A 21,795-nucleotide genomic window follows, 5' to 3' on the forward strand; every position below is an offset into this window, starting at 1 on the left:
TCTCTCTCTCTCTCTCTCTCTCTCTCTCTCTCTCTCTCTCTCTCTCTCTCTCTCTCTCTCTCTCTTTCTCTTCATCCTCCGATGCAATTCAGGTGATCAAATATCACGCATAAGAGAAAGAATAGGGCCACTTGACAATTTCATCGCGTTCCACTGCAACGATTAGGTACGTGTCGCAAATTGAGAAATTACTCGTGACCTGAAAGGTTACAAGGATGTTAAATTTCAATTTTACGTCGAAAATAGCCAGAAATATTTCTATGTCTAACTATTTAAGTCTATAAGTAAAAATTTAAGATTTCTTGTTCGCTCTTTGCTTCGTTCGTTTTATCAAGTCATTCTGTCAAAGTAAAAAAGAATATGGAATATTTCTTTTTCGATTTCACATTTTAAAGTTGATAAATTCTTTCTACTATAACGTGTTTGTATTCAGTTAGATCGCGCGTGTAATAGTATTTTTTAAAACGTGCGATTGAATCGAAATAAAGAACGGTAGCCTTCCAAAAGAAAAATTCAAAGAGGCCGTCGAACGTCGAGGAGCATACAGTCCCATATGCGCGTTTAAAATAAAAAGGAAAAAGGAGGGAAGCAGCGGGAGGTCGAACCGTCGGCGGAGGAGCCCGACTGAAGAGAGATACGACCGACAAGCCCCTGAGGCCGGGGAAGAGGCGAAGAGGCGAAGAGCCGTCCGAAAACAAACAGACTGCATCACGGAGTCGTTCGTTATTATGCGTCTACGGTATATTAATTATTCCCCGGCTCGGTCCAGCCCGGCATCGATGCGACACGGCCGAGTTATAGGTACTCTCTCCCTTCGCGCATGCATTTCTTTTTTCGTTCCTTCGATATTAGAGTGTTCGAGTGTTGGATCTCACCGGCGAGAATCAGACGTAAACATTTCGATTTTGTTCGATTGTAATGTGACGTTATAATTTAATTTCCACTCGACAAACGAAGTACAATACATTACGTACCTATCCCATAAAGCACCGAAAGTTTTCAGAAATATCTCGGAAATTTTTCAACTGAAAAGTGAAACATTTCATAAAAATTGCAAAATATATCTACAGCATTTCTGAGAGAACTCTGAAAATGTCCGCGATTCTTGCATATGAAACCTTGTTGAAAGGTTGATGAAATGCTACAGAAAAAATCTGTAATCTTTTTGAAATATTATCAAAAAGGTTTCAGCTATTTCTCTAGTACTTAAAAAATGATATTTAAATATATATTGTACTTGATTGATACTTAAATAATACTTAAATTTATTATGTCGATATAATAAATTTAAATTTAAGTATCAATTAAAGTAATTAAACATATATTTAAATATCATTTCTGAAGTACTTATTTATTATTTATTAAGAATTTCGTGATCTTTACAGATTACTTGTTGAAATAAATTTAAAGTATTTCTCAAAAATGGTAATTATACCGCCAATTACCTTGATTAATTAATCATATTACATGTATAAGCACATACATAATTATTATTAAAAAATCACTTACACCTTCCAGTTTCTACATAATACCATTATTTATATATAAAAGTAGTTTTTTCGCAATTAAAGTAGAATAAATCATTCATGTACAAAGTTTTTCGCAATTAAAGTAAAACAACTCACGATAACATTAAAATGACATTAAAATTTCATTTCTGAAAATTTTCCGCAATAATCGCGGTGCTGTATGGGATAGTTTTACGAAATTTTTCCCCTTTGTCCTTCATAACTATACCTCGTCATTACCCATTGCTGTGAGATGGCGAGATGATCATAAACCATCTCTCGAAAAATATCGACAAATACTCGATAATATTATCGTATTCAAATTTATAACGAAAGATAAAATCATAATAAACTAGTGTCGCGAGACGATATTCGAGAGTGCAGAGACTCCGAGCTTTCGCACAAAGAGAAAGCACAACTATATAGACTTGATTTGGACGAGTATCGTTTGTAGGATGGTGATTCGCATGAATATATTTTTCGAAGCTTCGAAGACACCATAAACTTTGAAAATTCGAAGTTAACTTCGAAGCTTGAAATTTTTTCAAAGTCAATCAAAAGTAACAGCTCTAGTTTGTATATACATATAGATATGTGTGTGTGTACATACAATTAAAAGAGTGACGACCCATATATATATATATATATACACGCGACACGTAAGATGTATACCATATCTAAAGTCTAAAGCGTATGTCAGTTCCGACCATTGCATTGCAGTGTCTGCTATGCCGCGCGTAACGATCAAGCTAACGAGTCTCTTCAAATATAAGTATAACTCACGAGAATATTGCGCAACGTCACCTTGCGCAAGAACATAGCAAATTCTCTGTAATGAACCAAATGCATTAGCAAAGGCGCTTTTCTAATTAGCGCTACCGAGCGCGGTCTGCGTAACGGTAATTAGCGTGAGAGTGAGAACAAATCGCGTCTTTGTTTCGCAAGAATAACGATTCGAAAGAAATGCTGTAGCTGCAGGTAGCAAAAATAGCATAGATTTTCTAGATTTTCAAGTTATTTCATCACGACTACTAAAAAGTCGGATTATCTCTAGATAATTAGTAGATATTGACACATCCGCACGTCGGCGCACGTTTCCATCGCGCGTGCAATGTATTCAATATTATGGCATGGCAGCGAGACACCTGTTCGTACTTACGAGCGGAAGAGCTGGTATACGAACCCGCGGGGTTATGCGAAAAGGAAAAAGGGGCGGCCGGTTCATCATCGTGGAAAGGTTTGCGAAAGACGAAAGGAGTGGCTGAAAGTCGAAAGAGCACTGATGACGAAGAGGCCGAAGATGGACCGGTCTGCAGGTCTGTTGGTTCGTCTGCGAGAAGAAGCTCGCGCGCCCAGCGATTCGTGAGAAACTTTCGTCGAGAGTGACGCGTTTCGAATCTCGATGATAAAAATATCGCCTAAAATATCGCATCATTTGTTTGATAATTTTATCGAGGTTTTAGAAAAATTTCAAAATATTAATTTTTCGCAACGCGAAATTATTTGAAAGGAAATGAATCACTTGGACAGCGACCCTGAGCGACGCCTAGGACCGGACGAGTCGAATTGGCTTCCTTCATTATCCGCAGCATTAAATATATGTGAAACAAATATATCGTCAGCTGTCACCCATAGACTTAGAGCTGAAGCGAAAGTTCTCTAAAGCATAATCCTACGTAAGGAATGCTTTTGTCCTTTTGTCGTCACCCAATAATACGTATAAACAAATACCTGCACGAGGATTATCTCGAGTCTCGAGAGTGTGTAACTGCCTAAAATGCATCCGTTTGAAAGGGGAACAACTAAAGTAGTTTCGCTATGCGACGAACGAACCTTCCTTCAGGGCAAGGCGGGGACGCGGGGCGTGGGACGATCCTGTTCGCTCGCGGCTAATTTTCGTTTCACAAAGGTACAGTATCGAAGGTGGTATTTGCGTTGGGACTTGTAACTACCGAGCCGGATTCTATTCAATCATTATGAGGAAGGGAGCTGATGGACTCGCTGGACTTGAGACGATTCGGGAAGCGGGTGAACGCCGCGCCACGTCGCCGAGAGCGGATGGTTACGAGCCCGGGCCGGGCGGTGGGGTGGCAATTAGCAAGAACAATGGAGAGCCGGGGTCCTTGTTCTGGGAAGTAGGCGGAGGGCCTCTCACTCCGGGGGCCCTGCCATTCCATTGGACAGGGGGGCCGCAGGTCCCGCCAGGTACGTGTATCTATAAGGTCCCGAATATACGGTCGAGCATAAGATGGTCGGCTCGGCGCGGGCGCAAGTATATACTGCACGATCCCGGCGTTTCGGCGCTACAAGACAGGCTCTTGATGTTCCCGAGCCTCGGCAACCCGGTGATTAGCCCTACTTAACTCGGATATGCGGACGCGACGCGAGCGGTCCTATCGGCAAGTAAAAGGCATCCTCATCAATTATATGCAATTGCCAAATTGCTCCAAATTACACGCGTTGCTTCTCGAGAAACGCGGGGCCCTTTATGATAATTTTCGTGTTTTTTGCGTTGCGGAGGCAACCTGCGACCATCTTTGGCCATCTTTGCTCGCCGAAAGCGTCCGTCATTACCTCCAGATTCGAGTTAATTAAACTTAAAATTTTAACTCGCCTCACGTCGCGACCGTCGCAAAAGGTGCGACTCGGCGAATGTCGAAGATACCTGGAAGATTCCATTCCGATTCTATAATTGACACATTAGCGATGGATTCGCGTCCACAAAATATCTTTATCATCTTGACACGAAAAGATCATCGAGTGATACACGCGTAAAGAGTTCGGAGTAAATCGTCTCACGCGCGACTATTATTCTCTAGTCACCTCAATCAATCAATTATATTTCGTGGTTAACATCTTATCGTGTATCGTGATGCGATACGACAATATTTAATTCTTTTCGTTTTCTTCACACAATTGTCATCGCGCACGGAAGTAGCGTCGACGAAAATGTACGCGCTATAATGTCCTGCGTAGCGCCTCTTTAACGGAATAACTTGTCCCTTTGAATCTTCGTTCCCGCACATTTGCGTGGGCAATTAGCGCGCGAATCAATGACACCCGCCGACTCGCTCGTCAAGACCAGCTGGCGATGCCTTGAACCTCTTAAACCTTAAACCACTGGGTCTATAAATGGCGCGAAACGAATCGTCGCGTCGGCCGATACACGCCGAGCAACGTTTTTTCACAATTCTTTTATCCCGACTAAAAATGACAAGAGTACGAGGTATATATTATTGGTACAGTCAGTTTTAATAATCTTCCTTTTAACGGTTTATTGTTTCGTGGTCGCGATGCGAAACGCGCGTGAACCCGCGATGTGAAAAGGAAGTGCGAGCCAACCGAGACAGTTGTCAGTCAGTTTTACAGTCAGACAGGCGATTCCTCTTACTGTAAAATAAAATGGGGAAGAAGCGACACAATTTAACATTGCAGTAGGACAATCGTCACCGCGCCGACATGGAAGGGTACCTGTATCCTCGCGGAAGAGTATATCGTTCAGTATATTACTCTCCAGCTCGTACGTAGAAGTAGTAATGACAATTAAGTTACGATCGCGAATATAAAAGCCTACGTCGATAATGACGTAGTAAGAGTGACCGGTGACGTTGGCAAAGTTGGCTCATCCTGTCTCGTAGCTCGTAGCGTTGTCTCGGCGACAGCAGGCAGGCAGGCTGCAGGTAGGTATTAAGGTATGTGCGGAGTGGTGCGGAGTGGTGCGGAGTGGTGCGGAGTGGTGCAGAGTGGTGCAGAGTGGTGCAGAGAAGCCGCGCGTGCCCCGAGCTTCGGGAGTGCACGACTGTGCATGACTGCACGCAAGCGGATACTAAACGGTATCACGTTCCTCATTCGGTCACGCTCCATCAAACGCTATCAATGAAACCGGAGCTATCTCCTCTGCTACATAATGCATCGTTTATATGTATTTTAAGTTACACGTGCAAACGTATATACATATATCATAGATCATCTTTGCATCACGTACGTGACATACAATTTCCTTGCAATTTCGTAATTCGCGCAAAGCGAAAAAATGTCGATAAAGTTTCTCATTAGTATAATTGTCCTCCTGCATTATTTCATTAGCAACAAAATAGGAAATTAGTATGAATAAATTGCAGGTTGAGCTGTGCATGCAGCTCAATTGTAAACGCGTTTCCTTGGAACCGCGGTTGACATTGATTCCTAGAGATCGCACGATGCATTTTATTTATAGAAACGTATCGCATCGATACGAAATATTTCTGCAAGAAGACGTAAGAGACGTAGGTACGTCGCGTTGCCGAATATTAAATGCATGGTGTGACAGTGTCTTTTATTAAATTAACTTGTACATATTGAATGTGCACTGAAAAAAAATTCACGAAATTTGAATAAATATTCGTTTGGATAGTACCAATGGGATCATTTACTTGCAATAGATAAATATTTGTTCAATTAAAGAAAATTAAGTATAGGTAACTTATTGTAATTTATGTATCATTTTTTAAAATCGAATAAATATAAATATTTAGTTTCTGCAAGCAAATGGTCCCGTTGGTACTGTTTAAACCAAATGTTTATACAAATTTTGCAAATTTTTTTTTAGTGTGTTACGCGAAACAATTAATCTTTTCGACATGCATTCCTTTACATTCGAATATTCCGGGATGCAGGACTGTCGACGGTCGAGATTCATTCTCGTTTCTCCGAAGAGAAACCCGCGCGCGATTACTTTCGCTCGCCTCGAGCAATGCAAACACGTCATCGGTCCGCAAAAAGTGCGGACTGCGAAGAGGGAAGCTCGGAATCGCGTTAATTGATCCAGAACGGTCGCGCCCGCGCCGCCGTTATTGGCTAGCTATCGCCACTCTCGGCGCGGTAGCACGTGATTCAATGTACCAGCGTATGTACATTTACATACGTGTGTACGAGGAAGATATATCTCGTTTGACGAGTGATGGCGAATATAGGTAATGTGAATTCCATGAAAATGCAAATGAATTGTTACAATATGAAATTATTATCTATGAAAGCGCAAATACTACCCTATTTCAGTTCGTCGATTTAAAAGTAACCATCGTAAAGAGAATCAAGATTCTCTATTTCAACAACGCGAAACGAACACGTCTATTTGCATTCTCCAAGCCTTATGAGGCTCGCCGAAATCGGGGAGTTTTCTTGAAAATGCATACGGGGTATGTGCCGAGTTTTCTCCGTTCCGCTGCAGATATACTGTTGGCCGTAGCTCCCTCGTGAGCCCTCGTGAGCCCTCGTCAGTCGTCGCGCAGTCATCGCGCGTCGTAAGTTCGTTGATCGCCAAGCGAATTTGGATTCGATGCATCCCGATTCTCGCATGCATGCCATACGCCTGCCTGTCGCCCTGCACCGCGCATACGAACCGCGCTATTAACATAACGCGCGTCTATTCCAAATTTATTCCACGGATATAACTTACGCCACGCACACGCGGCACTTACGGCACACGGTGATTGATAGTGAAAAGCAAACGTCCAAACGTCGAGTAATTACGATGCGCGCGCGCGTGTCTCGTTGAGCGTTTTTCACAATCATACACATAGTTCTCTATCGCGGAATGCACTTTACGCGCCAAACCGACGAAACGAAGAAAGAGTGAGCTCTTCGCGCGTATCTGCCATGTGATTGTCGACGAAGCGTCGTCGAGACGGCTGTGAGATACATATGATATTAATTTGACTGCATTTTTCCGGATTAATTCGTTCGATCGACAATGCGAATTTAAGAAATTTAAGAAAAGCGATAGCTGCGATGTAGACAACGAGACACTTATGATATCGTACGCCGCGTGAAATTCCAAGTTTAATAAAACGGAATACGTTTTCTAAGGAGGTATATTTATAGAGCGCGATCGCGCGTAGGTACGTTTGATCGTTTACACGATCGTACGTATATAAGTACGTGATCGTATGCGGCGCCGCACCCGGCCGCCAAGTGCGCGCGGATAATTTTTACATAACAAAAGCGAAAGACCGAGAGCGTTGCCACATGAATGTTAAATTGGGATAAATTATGTACTCTTATGCAACATTATATAAATACATTTATAAATACATTTGAGATAATAGAGAAGCTCGAGTGCATATCGAGTCGGTACGTACATATGTATATTTGTGTACTCGTATTATACCATCGATTCCTCGTGCAAAAAATAAGTGAGAGACAAGCGCGAATAAATCTTGGGACAATCCAGAGTTTTCCAAATTAATTTATGAGATCAAGTTCTCTCGTTGCAATCGCACGCATTGTATAGTAATTAGTCGAATAGTCTGCAGAGTAAGGCTCTATGAATTGGATGATTTGAATAACAATACCGTTGCAAACGAAGCATTAAATGTAGCGGTAAACAAGTAGTGAACGAGATTGGGATCGCAAGAATTAGCATGTCGGAACACCTGTCATTCGCCTACACAAACAAATTTAAGTTGCGGCAAAGCAATCAGATATAATCGGTATAAATTTTGTTATTTTTAAACAATCGTTAACACTATAACTTTTCCTCTTTCTCAGGAAGGATTTCGAGACAAGGAGATGAAAAATATTCTTGACTCTTACTTAATCTTATTATCGTAACTTTATGCAGAATAAAAATAAAACGATATTAAGATTAAAATCAATAATATTCCGATTCCTTTCCCTCGAATTAAATAAGATTAACTTCTTGTCTTGAGACAAGAGTATAACACCACCGTATAAATTTAAGTTTATATATTATATTTTTACGTTTAGAATAAATCTTTACCCAATGTTACAATAATGCGCACGATGCTATAGTATTTGACGTAAAACTGATGTCTAACATCATTTTATTCTAGATTTACGAATTTTCCGTTGAAGAATAATATTATAAAATATTCCTTTGTTAACGATAAATATAATTGTCTCTATACCGATCCTATTTTATGTAGATCGAAGAATATAAATAGCATTGCAATCCGAAAATCTTTTTTATGGTGTAAAGAGATTTTCAATGATAGCACCCAGCAAACGCTAAATATTCTTGAAATATTCATAAACTGTTCCTAAAATCCCCAAAAAACATTCCAAGAATACTCCAAAACATTCCGAATATTTACGGTAAATTAACGCATCGTCACTCTTGATATCGACGAAGAAACATTCTACACGGAAAACTTGCATCAGCGGCCATCGAACGAGTCGTTAACTTTATATACGGTTTACGTGTCGTTCGTCGAGTTGTTTTTACTCAATCTGGATGCGGTTTGCAATGGCGAAAGCGCCTATTACGCGGTGACTTTTAGTCAGTGAGCATGCCTTTATATCCGTCGTAATTCCACCAACTTAATTAACAGTAGGTTATTTAATTAATGGTAGGAATGTACAATTCCACGTCGATCAACTCGGTATATATACACACACACACACACACACACACACACACACATATATATATAAAAACGTGCGTGCAAAAACCGGTCTCTCTCCCTGAAGATAGATGTACTACGCGTGTTTCGTTTTGCGAAAAGAACAAGTTGTTTGTTCGGCCTGTAGTGCATTTTACACGCATCATATGCGATAAAAAAATCTGGATAATAGACAAGTATAGATGTGTCAGTATACTGTTGCATGTCGGTAAACGTTTTTACACGCGTTATGCGTATGCGATGGCGTTTGCGACGTTACGTGCGGCAGCGATAACGTCATTTCTGTACGCCACACTATTTGCAAAATGTAGACGCGATAAAGAAGCATTTGAAGGTGTCGTGGCAAAAATTTATAAAACGTGTTTTATATATACACGCGTGTCACATATTTGATAGACGATACATGTAATTCTGGCGAAAGATTGTCGACTCGTATCGAAATTAACGAGAAACGTACTGTTTAAAAAGTAACGTCGGGGATCTCGATTTTCGCATCGTTACGAATCCTTGAGCAAATTCCGCGAAGACGGGGTAAACCGCATCGTTACGAATCCGGGCATAGCGATCGCTTCGTGGGACACCACATATGTGTAGTCGACTACGCCAAGTATTTATGTATGGGACGTATGTACATAGCCAAAGAGGTACAAACTCGTCACGCACGCATGCACATCCGTGTGGCCGACACTGCCGACAGGCGCCACCGATTCGAGGTTGTGTGCGTGCGTGCGTGCGTGCGTGCGTGCGTGCGCCAGCTGTAGTCGCCCGCACCTCACCGCACCGCGCCGTGGGCACTTACGACCACTTACGACTCTTACGACTCTTACGAGGAGCGTACGCGGGAGCGTGCGTGTGTGAGTGATCAACCAGCCGTATGCGTGCATACGCTCCGCTCTCGTCGTTGGCGTCGATGAGCTCGCATTTTTGGTCGTGTCGCGCCACTCGCCACTCGAAAGACAACGACGGCGACGGCGACGGCGACGTAATGAAGAGTAACGGTGCAGATCGAAACATATGATTAAACGAAATTTTCGACCAATCATCTACAAAAGATAATATCATCGATGAATTCATCCCCTTTGCACATTCGCTTTTTTATACGTAAACGTAATTATAATATCTTGATTTGAATTGTGTCAGTACATAATTAGTACAAGTCTCTTTTTTTTATATATCGTACGTAAAACTGCAATGGTAATTCGCTCCCGCATTCCGAAATCCATATATGATAGAAAATAAGAGATAGATATCGCAATGCCTGTTGTCAAGCAATTCTGAGACACGCGTCATTGTCTCGAAGCTTATACGACTTGGCGTAATGAATTAAATAATAAAGATAAGAGAAAGTATCATTTTTCAATCTATCGCGATTCTAGTACAATACATGTATACGTATATGCAGCGTTGCGAAAACATGAAATTTCAATCGTTTTCATCGACGCTGTCGAGCGAACTGAACGTCGCTCACAATCAGAGGGTGCTTTCCAGCAAAGGATCCAGTGTACTCCAGTGACACGGTGACTCATTGCATCCTTAAATTGTTGTTTGCCAACGTTAAACAAAGATGAAACGATCACTGTGTTACCCTGCAGAGTACCTTATTGGAAAACACATTACGGTCACATCAGTCTGCGTTTGCGCGGATTACGGAATCTACGAGACTAGATGACAATTTGACTCGTTGTTAGCCATCGACACTTGATCTCCTATACGCTCCAACATCTAAGACGATCCTTCGTAATCGTATCAGATATAAATATAACTGCCCGGTTATACGTGGATGGTTCAACGAGCGATTCGTCGAACACATTTGGATCACATACCGCGACCTCGCGACCTGTCGAGAATTGCAACTTTGTTGCGAGGATGCGTAGAATCGACGCGACGATCGTCTCTCGACGCGATTATAGTTATAAATTTATATTACAGTGAGTGAGAAAAATATTCGTACACAGAAAATATTTTTTTAAAAAACTATTTTTAAAAAGTAAATATTATCCAGCGCGAGAGAAATCCAGCGAGTCATCGAATTGATGTCGAATTGATGTCGAATCGATATCGACACGATGATTCCAACGTCAATTTAATCGACAATCATTTCTTCCTGGGTAATTAACAATTTATTCGTAAAGAATAAAATAGACTATATTTCTGAAAATTATATACACCAAAAAGATGTGTGTTAATCTATTAATTATAGAAAATATATCATCTGAAAAATAAGCGAAAATTAAAAATTGTATCGTTTGGATGCTCAAAAAGTATTGGTACAGTCGAGAAATTTAGCTTCTAAAATCAGGAATACATGCGGAGCTCGTTTGTTTATGTTGAAACAGAATGTATTCATTGTATAAAATTGCTAATTAATGTTTATTTTCTACAAATAAGATTTTTTTATTTTAATTAAATTTTTATTTTAATTAAAAAAAAATAAATATTAAATACGTGCGATTGGTATAAATTTATATAGATTTGGTGTAAAAAGAGACAGTCCCGTGTCTCTCTCGTCTCTGAGCCTGCAGGTTCAAGTGTGAACTCGTAGGATTTTCGGATTATCCAAAGAGAAAATAAGAATACGACACGCGGACGTGATGCAACAACGTGCACGCTACGCGTGCAACAAGCGTGTCGGTATTTATCATGCATATAGAGGTATAACGCGCACTATCCGCGCGTCTAGCTGGCGCCCGTCATGAGTTTTATCGTCTTTCCAGTCTCACTATCGTGTGAACGAGGACGAAAACGAAATTTCAAAATTATTAGCTCGCATCCCGCGCTGTCTTACATCGATGATATTTCTTACAGCCTTACAGGTGCGCACTCGTGCATGAATACTCGTGAGAGAATATCCGCGAGTCGTAAAGCACGTAAAGAAATTATGTGGAAAATGACGTTAAATCACGCGTTATTAAACTACATGATCTCGCTCAATCAGAGCTTAGCGAACCTAAAGAAAACTTACGCAACTTGTACGCGCGTGCGTTAAGCTAGTTGACAATTATTAAATGCGGTTCATTGTACAAAGTTGAAAACAAGAGGGGAGAAAGAGAGCGCGCGATGTTACGTAGCAGGCTCCTAGGCTTTCTCTCGTGCGGATGTTAATCTATCGATCGATGAATCATTTACTTTACGTACGTAGCGCCCCGCTCGCTCGCGCTCGATTCGAGTAAACGATTTCATTGCTCGCGTCGAACATTCCACGAACGACCGACGAAACTCCCTTTCCTTCCCCGAGATAGCTAGTTTACACTGTCGCGTAATAGCCTTCGTTTGTTTGCCAACTAAATTGTTTCGACAAATGATCCTTTGGCGCCGAGTATTTTTGGGCGACCTGCACCCCTCGCCGCGCGCGCAACATCATACACCGCGCTTACGAATTTAACGATTTGACTTTTTCGAACCTCGCTTTTCGCTTTACGTTCGGAACGTTCTTACGAAAAGAACCACTTTGACGAGCCGATAGAAAATTTATCTTGCGCCTGCAGATACGTATATTCCTTATGGATATTTATAATACTTGTATGCGTGCGTATCCTCTATTGTTTTTTTTTTATCTCAAACCAAACGTTTGTTCGTTGCTATTACAAGTAATATTTCGCGCGCTGTCAGTTGTTGTTGAATTGCAAAAGGTTTCGTTATATCCTTGGTTCTCTCAGGTGAACAATCGCATGAGTTAATGCGACAGCCGCTGTCCTTTCTTACTAAATTCACGAGAATTAGTAAAACAAGCATGCCGAGCACGTGCACGCGCCGTGTTTCCTGCGATCATTCGCACGCAAGTAAGTATATCGCGCCTTTACTTTAGCAACGTAACAGATATTAAAAACGTACGCTATTATTTATCCGTATTAAAATAATGAAAGGAGACCGAGACGCGTCTCTCTGAAAAGAACAAAACGAGGGATTCACTATCTCTCGATAAATTTGTTTTTAAATTTAATTGCGCCACACTGAAAAGCGTAACATACGCAATGGAAAAGCGGTACGCAATTCGCGTTTATAATGATGGCGAAAAGAATCGCACGCTCAAGAGAGGGCGTATATAAAAATTAAGTCAGTTGTGTGTGTGTGTGTGTGTGTGTGTGTGTGTGTGTGTGTGTGTGTGAGTTGGTTAAGACAGGTAGGTATAACTAGCGCATGTAATATGCGTAAATTTTCAAGCATTAGAAATCCCACTCGTGCATCATAGATAGAACGCCCAGCGTTACCTTTATCGGTAGATTGCGCGTCTTTGTCAGCGAGCATCTCGTAATCCTCTGCATCCGAATTTGTAGGTGCACCGCTGGTGACAGCGACGACGAGACCTGTCGTCATCATCGCGATAGTCAGTAGGTCGCGTGGTAACATCCCGAACGCGATCGATTCTCCCGAACGCTGTTACTTAAATCGATTTAATCTCGGCAAGTTATCCGAGACGGTTAGTCGGCCACGTGCAGAGAGTCTCTCAAGATCTCCCTGACCCGGCGTGTTCGTCGTCAGGACAGACCGCCGACTGAATGGATTTCCAAAATTCGGGCATGTGTTCGGAATCCCTCGAATTTAGAGCGTCGAAGTTATCGGTTGTTGAGTTGTTAGGATCGATGGATCGATTACCGTGGCGCGCATCACGCGAGCGCGTGATCGGCGAAGACGCCACAAGTGCACCAAGGCAAGTACACCAGGATGGAGCGTCGACGCGCTACTCGGACGATATCCAGCGGCTAACTGCGGCTAACTGACTCACTCACCTCTACCAACTACTCACAGACCCCACAACAGTCGCGCTCCGAGCTCCGACCGTCCAACCAGCTCAGGCCCCTCAGGCTCCGACCGCTCGGCGCTCAGCCGGCGTCGCGTCGGCGCGTCGGCGCGTCGCGTCGGCCTGTGCAGTTGTGCTGTGTGCACCCGCCGAGCGGTTCGAGAGGGTTCGCTTCGAATGTCTTTAAAGAATGTTTTTAAAGAAAAGCCATTCCGTTGCTACCACCGACCGCTCGTTACCGTCCAGGTTGCTCGACTTACACAGTTTACGTTTACCTACACCCAGAGATATGCAGCCGCACTCAGCTGACTGGAGAGAGAGAGAGAGAGAGAGAGAGAGAGATCAGCTCATTATTTTTCTCCGCTCTTCTTGAGAATCTACGTACACTTTTCTAGATTCTAGTTGCTCGTACTTTGTGCCAAATAAATGTCTAGATCTACCGTTCTGCACAGAATTCGGACACTCTATTCGCCTGTAAAACCCAGGAGAGGAAATTTGTTATATATACATATATTTTATGTATCGAAAAGACGAGATCGGATTGGCATCGGAATTTAATTATTTTTCCAAGTCGATTAGCGTACGTGGCACGCTATTTACATTAACTTAGATTAATATATTAAACGGTACACATCCGATCGGCATTCGGTCGACGCGACGCGACGCGACGCGACGCCGCGAGTCGCGACGCCATGCGTGTCTAAGTAGCGCGAATGAGCGCGAAATAGTATGGGTGCGATTTGTCAGCGGAAAGTCGGTGAGAACAGCTGCGGCGCGGAAGGGGACGATGACGACGGCGCCAAAGTGGTGCGATCGACGCGACGCGACGCGACGCGACGCGACACAATGTACGTTTCTTAATTTGCCTGCTTTTTCCCTGCTTTTTCGATCGTTAGACGGAACCTTTTCACTACTACGATACATATGTTATTCAATTATTCATTTAATTTTCATATACAATTTATGTTACAATATCAATACAATCTCAATTAGACTTATATAAAATTTTTATACAAGGGTGTCCCATTTTAATAAAATAATGCATTAAGATTTCTCGAAAACTATGGTAGATACGGAAAAACGTTTCAAACAAAAGTTGTATGGTTCGGAGGGAAACATAAGAAGGTACCATTGATTTTACCTTGGGTGGTAATTTTCGAGCCTTATAACTCGAAAAGTACTTGATGAAAAATAACTTTGTTATATAGTGTTTTAAAAAGCTCTGGACACCAGCTATTAAATTCTGGCATCAAAAATATGGTGTTCCATTTAAAAAAGTCAATGTGATCTTGACCTGACCTTAACGACGCCATCCAACGACGCCATCAATGATACCTTCTTATGTCCCCCTCCGAACCATAGTTTTCGAGAAATTTTAATGCATTATTTAAAATGGGACACCCCATTATACTAGTACGTATACGCATCTCTATATTTTCAACTATACATGTATACAGTAATCGCTGATGTGACTTGAAATACGCAAGTACGCGATATTCTTGTACTCTTCTTGATAATAATTCTTTACGTATGTAACGTACACATTGAAAAATTTGCCGCAATCACAAGTTATAGATATAGAGGATTCACTGCGTGCTCGTCGCGAGACGCCACGGTGTCTCTGTCTTCGTCAATTCGTTTATTTGTGTTGGCCGGATGAAACTTCTTTCTCACGGTGACCAAGCATTTTGGGCGTAGGACTTTCGACGCGCACATACGTTATTCCTCTTTGATCGGCAAGATGCGTACGTGTGTGTTCGCCTGTTCGGCAACCTGGAGGATGACTAATTACGTTGAAACAACCGGACTCGGCCGGCCGGAGTGGAGGAGGGCCGGGGCACCTGGCATGTTGATCGCCCCTCGAGGGGCTCCCACCGGGGAATTTGAGCTACATGGCCCACCGTTAGTCACCGTACGATATAAAACAAAGAGGATGCCATCGTGCAGAGGTAGTTGATTTACTCTTCAGACAGCTTCGTCAAATACACACACGTCAGATCTTGCATCTCCAAGTCGTTCGTCACTTGGGTGACGTCGCTTTTTCAGACTTCTCTCTCCTCCCGCGGTATCTAGTTGTAAACTCCCTAAATAAAATTAAACAATATCTTGTTTAACTCGCGTCATTCCGAGTGGCATCGACAAGTGCCATGCGTTTTTGCGTAAATGTAGCAAAAATATTGTTAAAAGATTAAAAAATCTAAAAAGATTTTGGAAATTCAATTCTTACAACTTTCCGCGCATAGATATACTCGTAATTGCAAAGATCTTTCTCGTGCGCGAGTAGGGGTAGATGTACTATATATCTTAAATAATAATCGTGATCCTTATCTATGTATTGTACCATGCAATACGGATTAAAGCAAATTTGACAGCTGCGCCTATAATTTTGATTCAAGATTCAACGATGTTACAGTTTATCGGTCGTTTCGACCGTCAAGGGTTAATAGTGTCTGTTGAGATAATATTATTAGCGCGCGATACTCGATCGCTCGTGATCCGACAACCGTGTCGGCGCTACTGCTGGAACTTGAAAGCTATATCCAGCGAACGTAACAAAAAATCGCTTTAATACACGACTCGGCCAGCCTGTCGGCAGCAGTTATCTCCCGCACGGTCGGTTTCTATTTATATTTTCCGTTCGTTAAGTCGATCAGCGGCATACGATCGAGACGAGAATTATGTACGTATATCCCTGAGCGCAAACAAGTATATACATTTAAGAGATCTATTCTGAATAAAAGATATTATAGGTAATTACATCCCGCGCAATGCATATATTATATCGATCTATTCCTACTGTATTCGCAATTCCAAGTTTATATCTATTTATATCTATTACATCTTGTTTAATGAGATATAATAGTTATACTTTACCTGTATCTTAACTTATTCCGCTTCAGAAAAAAAAATCACAATTCCATCGGATCACAATGTATCTAATTGTAAGTTTCGGCATCATATTTACCAACAGTTTTATACCGTGTCCATTATATAACGATTACTTCGAACGAATCTATAATATACAATAAAATATTTATTAGTATCTAATATTTTTATCGTTTTTCAGCATCTGTCATACAAAATTTATTTTCGTATAAGTTAAGTATCGTAAATTATATTAGATGGATATATTTATGATTTATTGGTATTAGATTATATCTGATAAAAAGTAAATGTATGTGTGTTCACAAATTGATATCTGATTAAAAATGATTTCGTTACGGTATCCTTAGGTAACTCGTTGAGCTTCCTGTATATAAATCACGATCGAAATCAAAAATCGATTCGATACACACGATGCCGGAGATTCCGATCCACTTAAAACCGGATCTTGTCCCAACTCCTTACAGGTTTATTCGGATATACATACATATGTCTGATGAGGATAGAAACCGTGAATGATGCGGTGGAAAACAATCCTTCGGGCACGGAAAAGGCGTGAAATTGGAACGATCGTTCGCGATACAATGATGATTAAAGAAATCCATTATTTAAGAACTTGGTGACACTCGGTTAAATTACACATTAGAATCAATGTCTCTATAATTGATAGAAAAACGATGTGATTATGTAATTTTCAATGGGTTTCAATTAAATTCATTTAAATATTGCGCAATATATAGAAAAAGCTTGACGTCACGTTGACGTTGTACCTATATCCTCATACTGGAAAAAAAATTAATATTTTTTTATATATTATCATAACAGTACCTATTTATTTTTTGTCTTATCATTAGTATTTGTTAAATTAAATACATTTGTAACTAGAGCCACAGTTATATTTTACGATTACGACAGATGTATGAAAATTCAAATTGCACAATTGAACAATAGATAAAACGTTCTTTCAAAAATGAGAGTTAAGGATTCGCTTCAGTCACTTTTTTATTAAACGTGGTAAACGCGAAGAAATCGAAAGATGATAAAGACGAATTGTGGAGGCCGCGCACGATGTCATCCACTCCAAGTTAAAAAGAATAAGAGACTAACGATGCGCGCGTTTACTAAGGTGTATATGAGATGGGTCGACCGAAACACCGTCCCGAACTCGAAAACCCACTTAACCATTCGGAGAATGAAGATTAGAGGGCAGGTCTGTGAGAAGCCTCCAAGCCATGCTATCTACGGTTTTCAGAATGGGGAAGGAACCGAAGGCTGGGGATCGGCCCCTCGTCGAGAGGTAGACTGATAAGAGGGCGGCTTTTAGTGTATCGCGACAAACTACCCCGGGAGGAAGTGCGGTCGAATAACCGAAGAAAAGGAAACTGGATAGTTTCTAGATAATAAGGAACAGGCCTAAATGCAGAGGAATGCTGTCAATTAGACCAGAGGAGTTCCCCATTCGTGAAGCAACTATTAAATGTAATTTATAAAACCGCAATCTCGCGCGCGGGCGTATATGCGTGTAGTCAAACGTGATATATACTAGTATGCACGTAATTCAACAATTTAATATATTGATAGGAGAAGTGTTTGATTGCGGATTTGCTATTCGATAAATCCGCTATTCGAAATAATTTGCTGTTCCACGTGAGAAAAACGAGTCCTCTACGTCAGATGTTCATCATCTGTTACACAGGGTGGTCCCTGCGTTCTACCAAGGCTACTTTCGAATAGATTTATCTTCGCCGATCGTTAATTATATCCAATATTAATTGGCGGCAGCATGAATTAATCTCATATAGCGTTAATAATGTATCGTCTCTTCGCACAGTGACACACATATTTCGAGATGATAATAGATACTTTTATTTATTTATTTTACATTGCAACAAAAATCCTTTCTTTTTCATTTTCTAGTTTCATTTGATTTTAAAATTCCAACACACATGCACATTTTATTTAATATTTCTTCTATATTAAAGTATATAGATAAGTTTATAAGAAAATATAATAATTCAATATTGGTTTCTTTTCGCGCGAGATCATATTTTTTAAAATCAACTGTATAAATAAAGATTTATTAATTTATACGTACATATATGTAGATGTGAGAAAAATATATACGAACCTTGTAATCACATAGCAAGATGCGAGAACGGATATAAGGACTGCGACAGCAAGGACAAGAGCGGCGATGTGGAGCGCTTTGATGCGATTCTGGAGAAGTCGATTGGTTGATTCGATCGAATCCTCATACTTTCGATCAGGTTGTAACGTTAACATTGTATGACGATTCGTTGACGTTAGATGATCTATCAGCGTCTCGTGATTTACCGTAGAATACGTCTGATCTATCTGAGTCTTTCTTTCGTGCGTCCATGTGCTTGCGTTCTCGTCGTCGTCGCCGTCGTCGTCGTCGTCGTCGTCGTCGTCGTTAGCGTTACAGTAGTCATGACTGTTGCAACATTTCAATCTGGGCCAGGGCACGAGAACCCGAGGACTTGTCGACAGTTCCATGGCGTTGACCGATCGTGACCTCGTGACCCAGGACTTTGTTTCGCACAACAATGGCGTGGCACCCCTGCGTGTGATATTGCAAACATCAATTGATAAAGTTCCGTGAACTCACCCGTCGCCGCGTTGCCGATATAGCTAACGCAGCGGCGCTTACGCGCGGTACCTAACAATGTCATTCAACTATCGCACGAGAGACAATACAACTTTTACGATCTTGTAATTTTTCCAGTTGCAACGTATTTGTTCGAGATCACAACAGTGGCCCACACAGTACAACAAGACGTCCGTCGGATTATGTCTTGACGTCCGTGGACATATCACAAACGTTCTATGGACGCCCGATCAGTGATGTTCATTGGACGTCCTGCAAAGCCCGTCCTTGGGTTATTATTTAATATATGTATTTTTAGATGTAAGAAATTATTTTTAATATCCCACATAGCAAAGTATTTCCTTATGATATCCTAATTTGATCAGATATTTTTTTTAAATAAAGATATCTTTTTTAATATTTTTTAAAATAAAATGTTAATAAAAGTTTGACAATCATCTTAATCTGATTCTCTTTTTGTGTCGGACATCTACCGGATATTCGGAGGACGTACTGTATTTTGTCTGAATATCCAGCGGATATTCATTGGACATCCGAAAGACCTTTGATTGGTCCGACATGGATATTCAAAGGATATCTGTATTTGTCTACCGGAACTCTATAGAACATCCCGTGGATGTATAGAAGTCGAATATTAGGATATAATATGTACATATTATCACGAATAGCCAACGGACGAAAACAGACGTTCCATGGATATCCGTTTCGGACCAATCGGATATATTTTGGACGTCAATGTGTTATGTGGGGGACTGAACCGTCATTATTTATATTTTCCTCGAACGAGGAATAGATTTAAAAGAGAATTTAAAAAGCAACGTTTCAATAGGTAAAATATCTGCAGTGGCACAAGAGAGACGTATGTCAGCAGTCCTTTGAAACAAACCGAGTATATTAAAAATTAAAGTTATATTTTATAAGTACATTATGTGCACTAAGATGTCTTTATATACTTATTGTCGCAGTATGGCATTCAATCGCTATTATTAGTGATTACAGCTTATAGTCACTTCACACGAAATTTTCGATTAGAATTTTAATTAGGTAAAAATCTCCAAACCTTTCCGAATGCCAAGATATAATTGTTTCAAAATAAATATTCGTGTTTCTCAAACGTATATTTATAATAGCAAAAGAACTCTCTGCAAAAACTTGTATGCAGAAAATGAATACCACATACAGTCTTATTAACATAATATCCGGATTTTGTTGAACGAATCCTTGTCGCAACTACCACGTTTAAGGTGATCACGGTAATTTATTAATGTATGGCATTTAATAAAAATCGCGGAAACCTTTTCGTTCGATTATCTCGTCAAGGTTTATAGATATATATTCGCACGCCATGATACATTCCTGAATTTATATTACACTGCTGATGAAACTTATACAAAACGACAAATAAAATCCTGTTCATGAAGACATATATAACGTTTTGCCTTTTGGCATTTTAATTCATATAAGATAAAAAAATATATGTTTTCGAAGATTTTCTCTCTTCTTAATAAAAATGAGGTTGGAGAATTATATCATAATTGATAGACAAATCTGTACCTCTCTAGTGTTAATTTTCTCGAAAATTTATTGCTTGAAAAAGTTGTATGTGTGATAGAGAAGAAAGCCTCAAATACTGATGTATACAAAATTGGTATTTACTTATGCATAACTTTCGTTAAAAATCTGCAAAAAGTGACGAGCATTATACATATACATACTCCGTGCATCCTCTCGTGATTGTACTTTCACCGATTTCTTGTCCCGTTGTCACGATAAGTTCCGTGTAGCAGAAGAATCTCGTTCTACAAGTACCTATGCCTGCTTCTTTACAGGCTTTGCTCGTACACACGCACTTTCTGCCTACATAAAACATAACATTTGTGTAACGATCGAGACAGTCAAAAGAAGTCTAAAATAGAGGGAGTTCGAATGTAAGTTGACAAATATTTACTCAACGATAGTTTATGAATTTTGTCAAGTTTCGCAAAGAAAGGTAGGTTGATAATTTATGAAAAATAGAAATTCGATTTCAAAAATTAATGATGAAACTCGATCTTTGATTACTATAATACTTGAGGAAATGAAAAATTTGGAGCGCGTCAATATATATAACGCTCGGTTCTCTTTAATTCTGTACATACATGTATGTATTATAGCTCACAATCAGTTTTATTTTGTACATTACCGAATTGTTGGAATGAAATAATTCAGTCAAGCGCCTCCACATAGAAAGAACGTTTAATTATAATGGCGCTTCTCTGTTTGCCGAGCGTCATTAATGAGCATCCCTTTGCGCCAATTAGAGTGGCCTGCAGCGCGGGTGACAATTACATATGTATATAATTAAATGCAGGCTCGCTCACCTTCGATTTGCGCGACACTCGTCGACAGCGACACGATGCACCCCGCGAGGAGATATCCGACCAACGATCGACCGATTATCAATCGACGAGTGGGCATCTCTCTTCTTTCCAAGGTTTCTTTCCGAAGCGTTTATTTGAGTCGCGAAACTGAAGTTCGCGTTTATCGCTTGTCGGGCGCCACGTAGAAGCCGATAGAAGGACTGCGAGCCATAATTACAACTCTCGCGATTCTCCGCTGAAATGGAGATCAACCGTCTTATCGGTTGAAAGGACT

The 21,795-nt window shown here is 40.6% G+C and overlaps 2 protein-coding genes across 2 annotated transcripts in view; both read right to left on the minus strand.

The window, feature by feature from the left end:
- LOC108721135 (BMP and activin membrane-bound inhibitor homolog) overlaps window positions 1-13,649 on the minus strand; it is a 16,652-nt gene extending 3,003 nt beyond the window's left edge. The window contains exon 1 of the mRNA XM_018445515.1: window positions 13,120-13,649. Coding sequence (XP_018301017.1) covers window positions 13,120-13,258 — 139 coding nt within the window. The 5' untranslated portion in view covers window positions 13,259-13,649. The remainder of the gene's footprint in view (window positions 1-13,119) is intronic.
- Window positions 13,650-14,905: 1,256 nt separating this feature from the next.
- LOC108721132 (uncharacterized) lies at window positions 14,906-21,795 on the minus strand. The gene is made up of 5 exons (XM_018445510.1): window positions 21,522-21,795; window positions 20,877-21,018; window positions 18,661-19,113; window positions 16,524-16,662; window positions 14,906-15,733 (listed from the first exon to the last, which is right to left on the minus strand). Exons 1-4 carry the CDS (start codon window positions 21,616-21,618, stop codon window positions 16,623-16,625), a joined length of 732 nt encoding a protein of 243 aa, XP_018301012.1. The 5' UTR covers window positions 21,619-21,795; the 3' UTR covers window positions 14,906-15,733; window positions 16,524-16,622.

This window comes from Mycetomoellerius zeteki, unplaced genomic scaffold, assembly GCF_001594055.1.
Source record: "Mycetomoellerius zeteki isolate Tzet28-1 unplaced genomic scaffold, Tzet1.0 scaffold162, whole genome shotgun sequence".
Lineage (NCBI taxonomy): Eukaryota > Metazoa > Arthropoda > Insecta > Hymenoptera > Formicidae > Mycetomoellerius > Mycetomoellerius zeteki.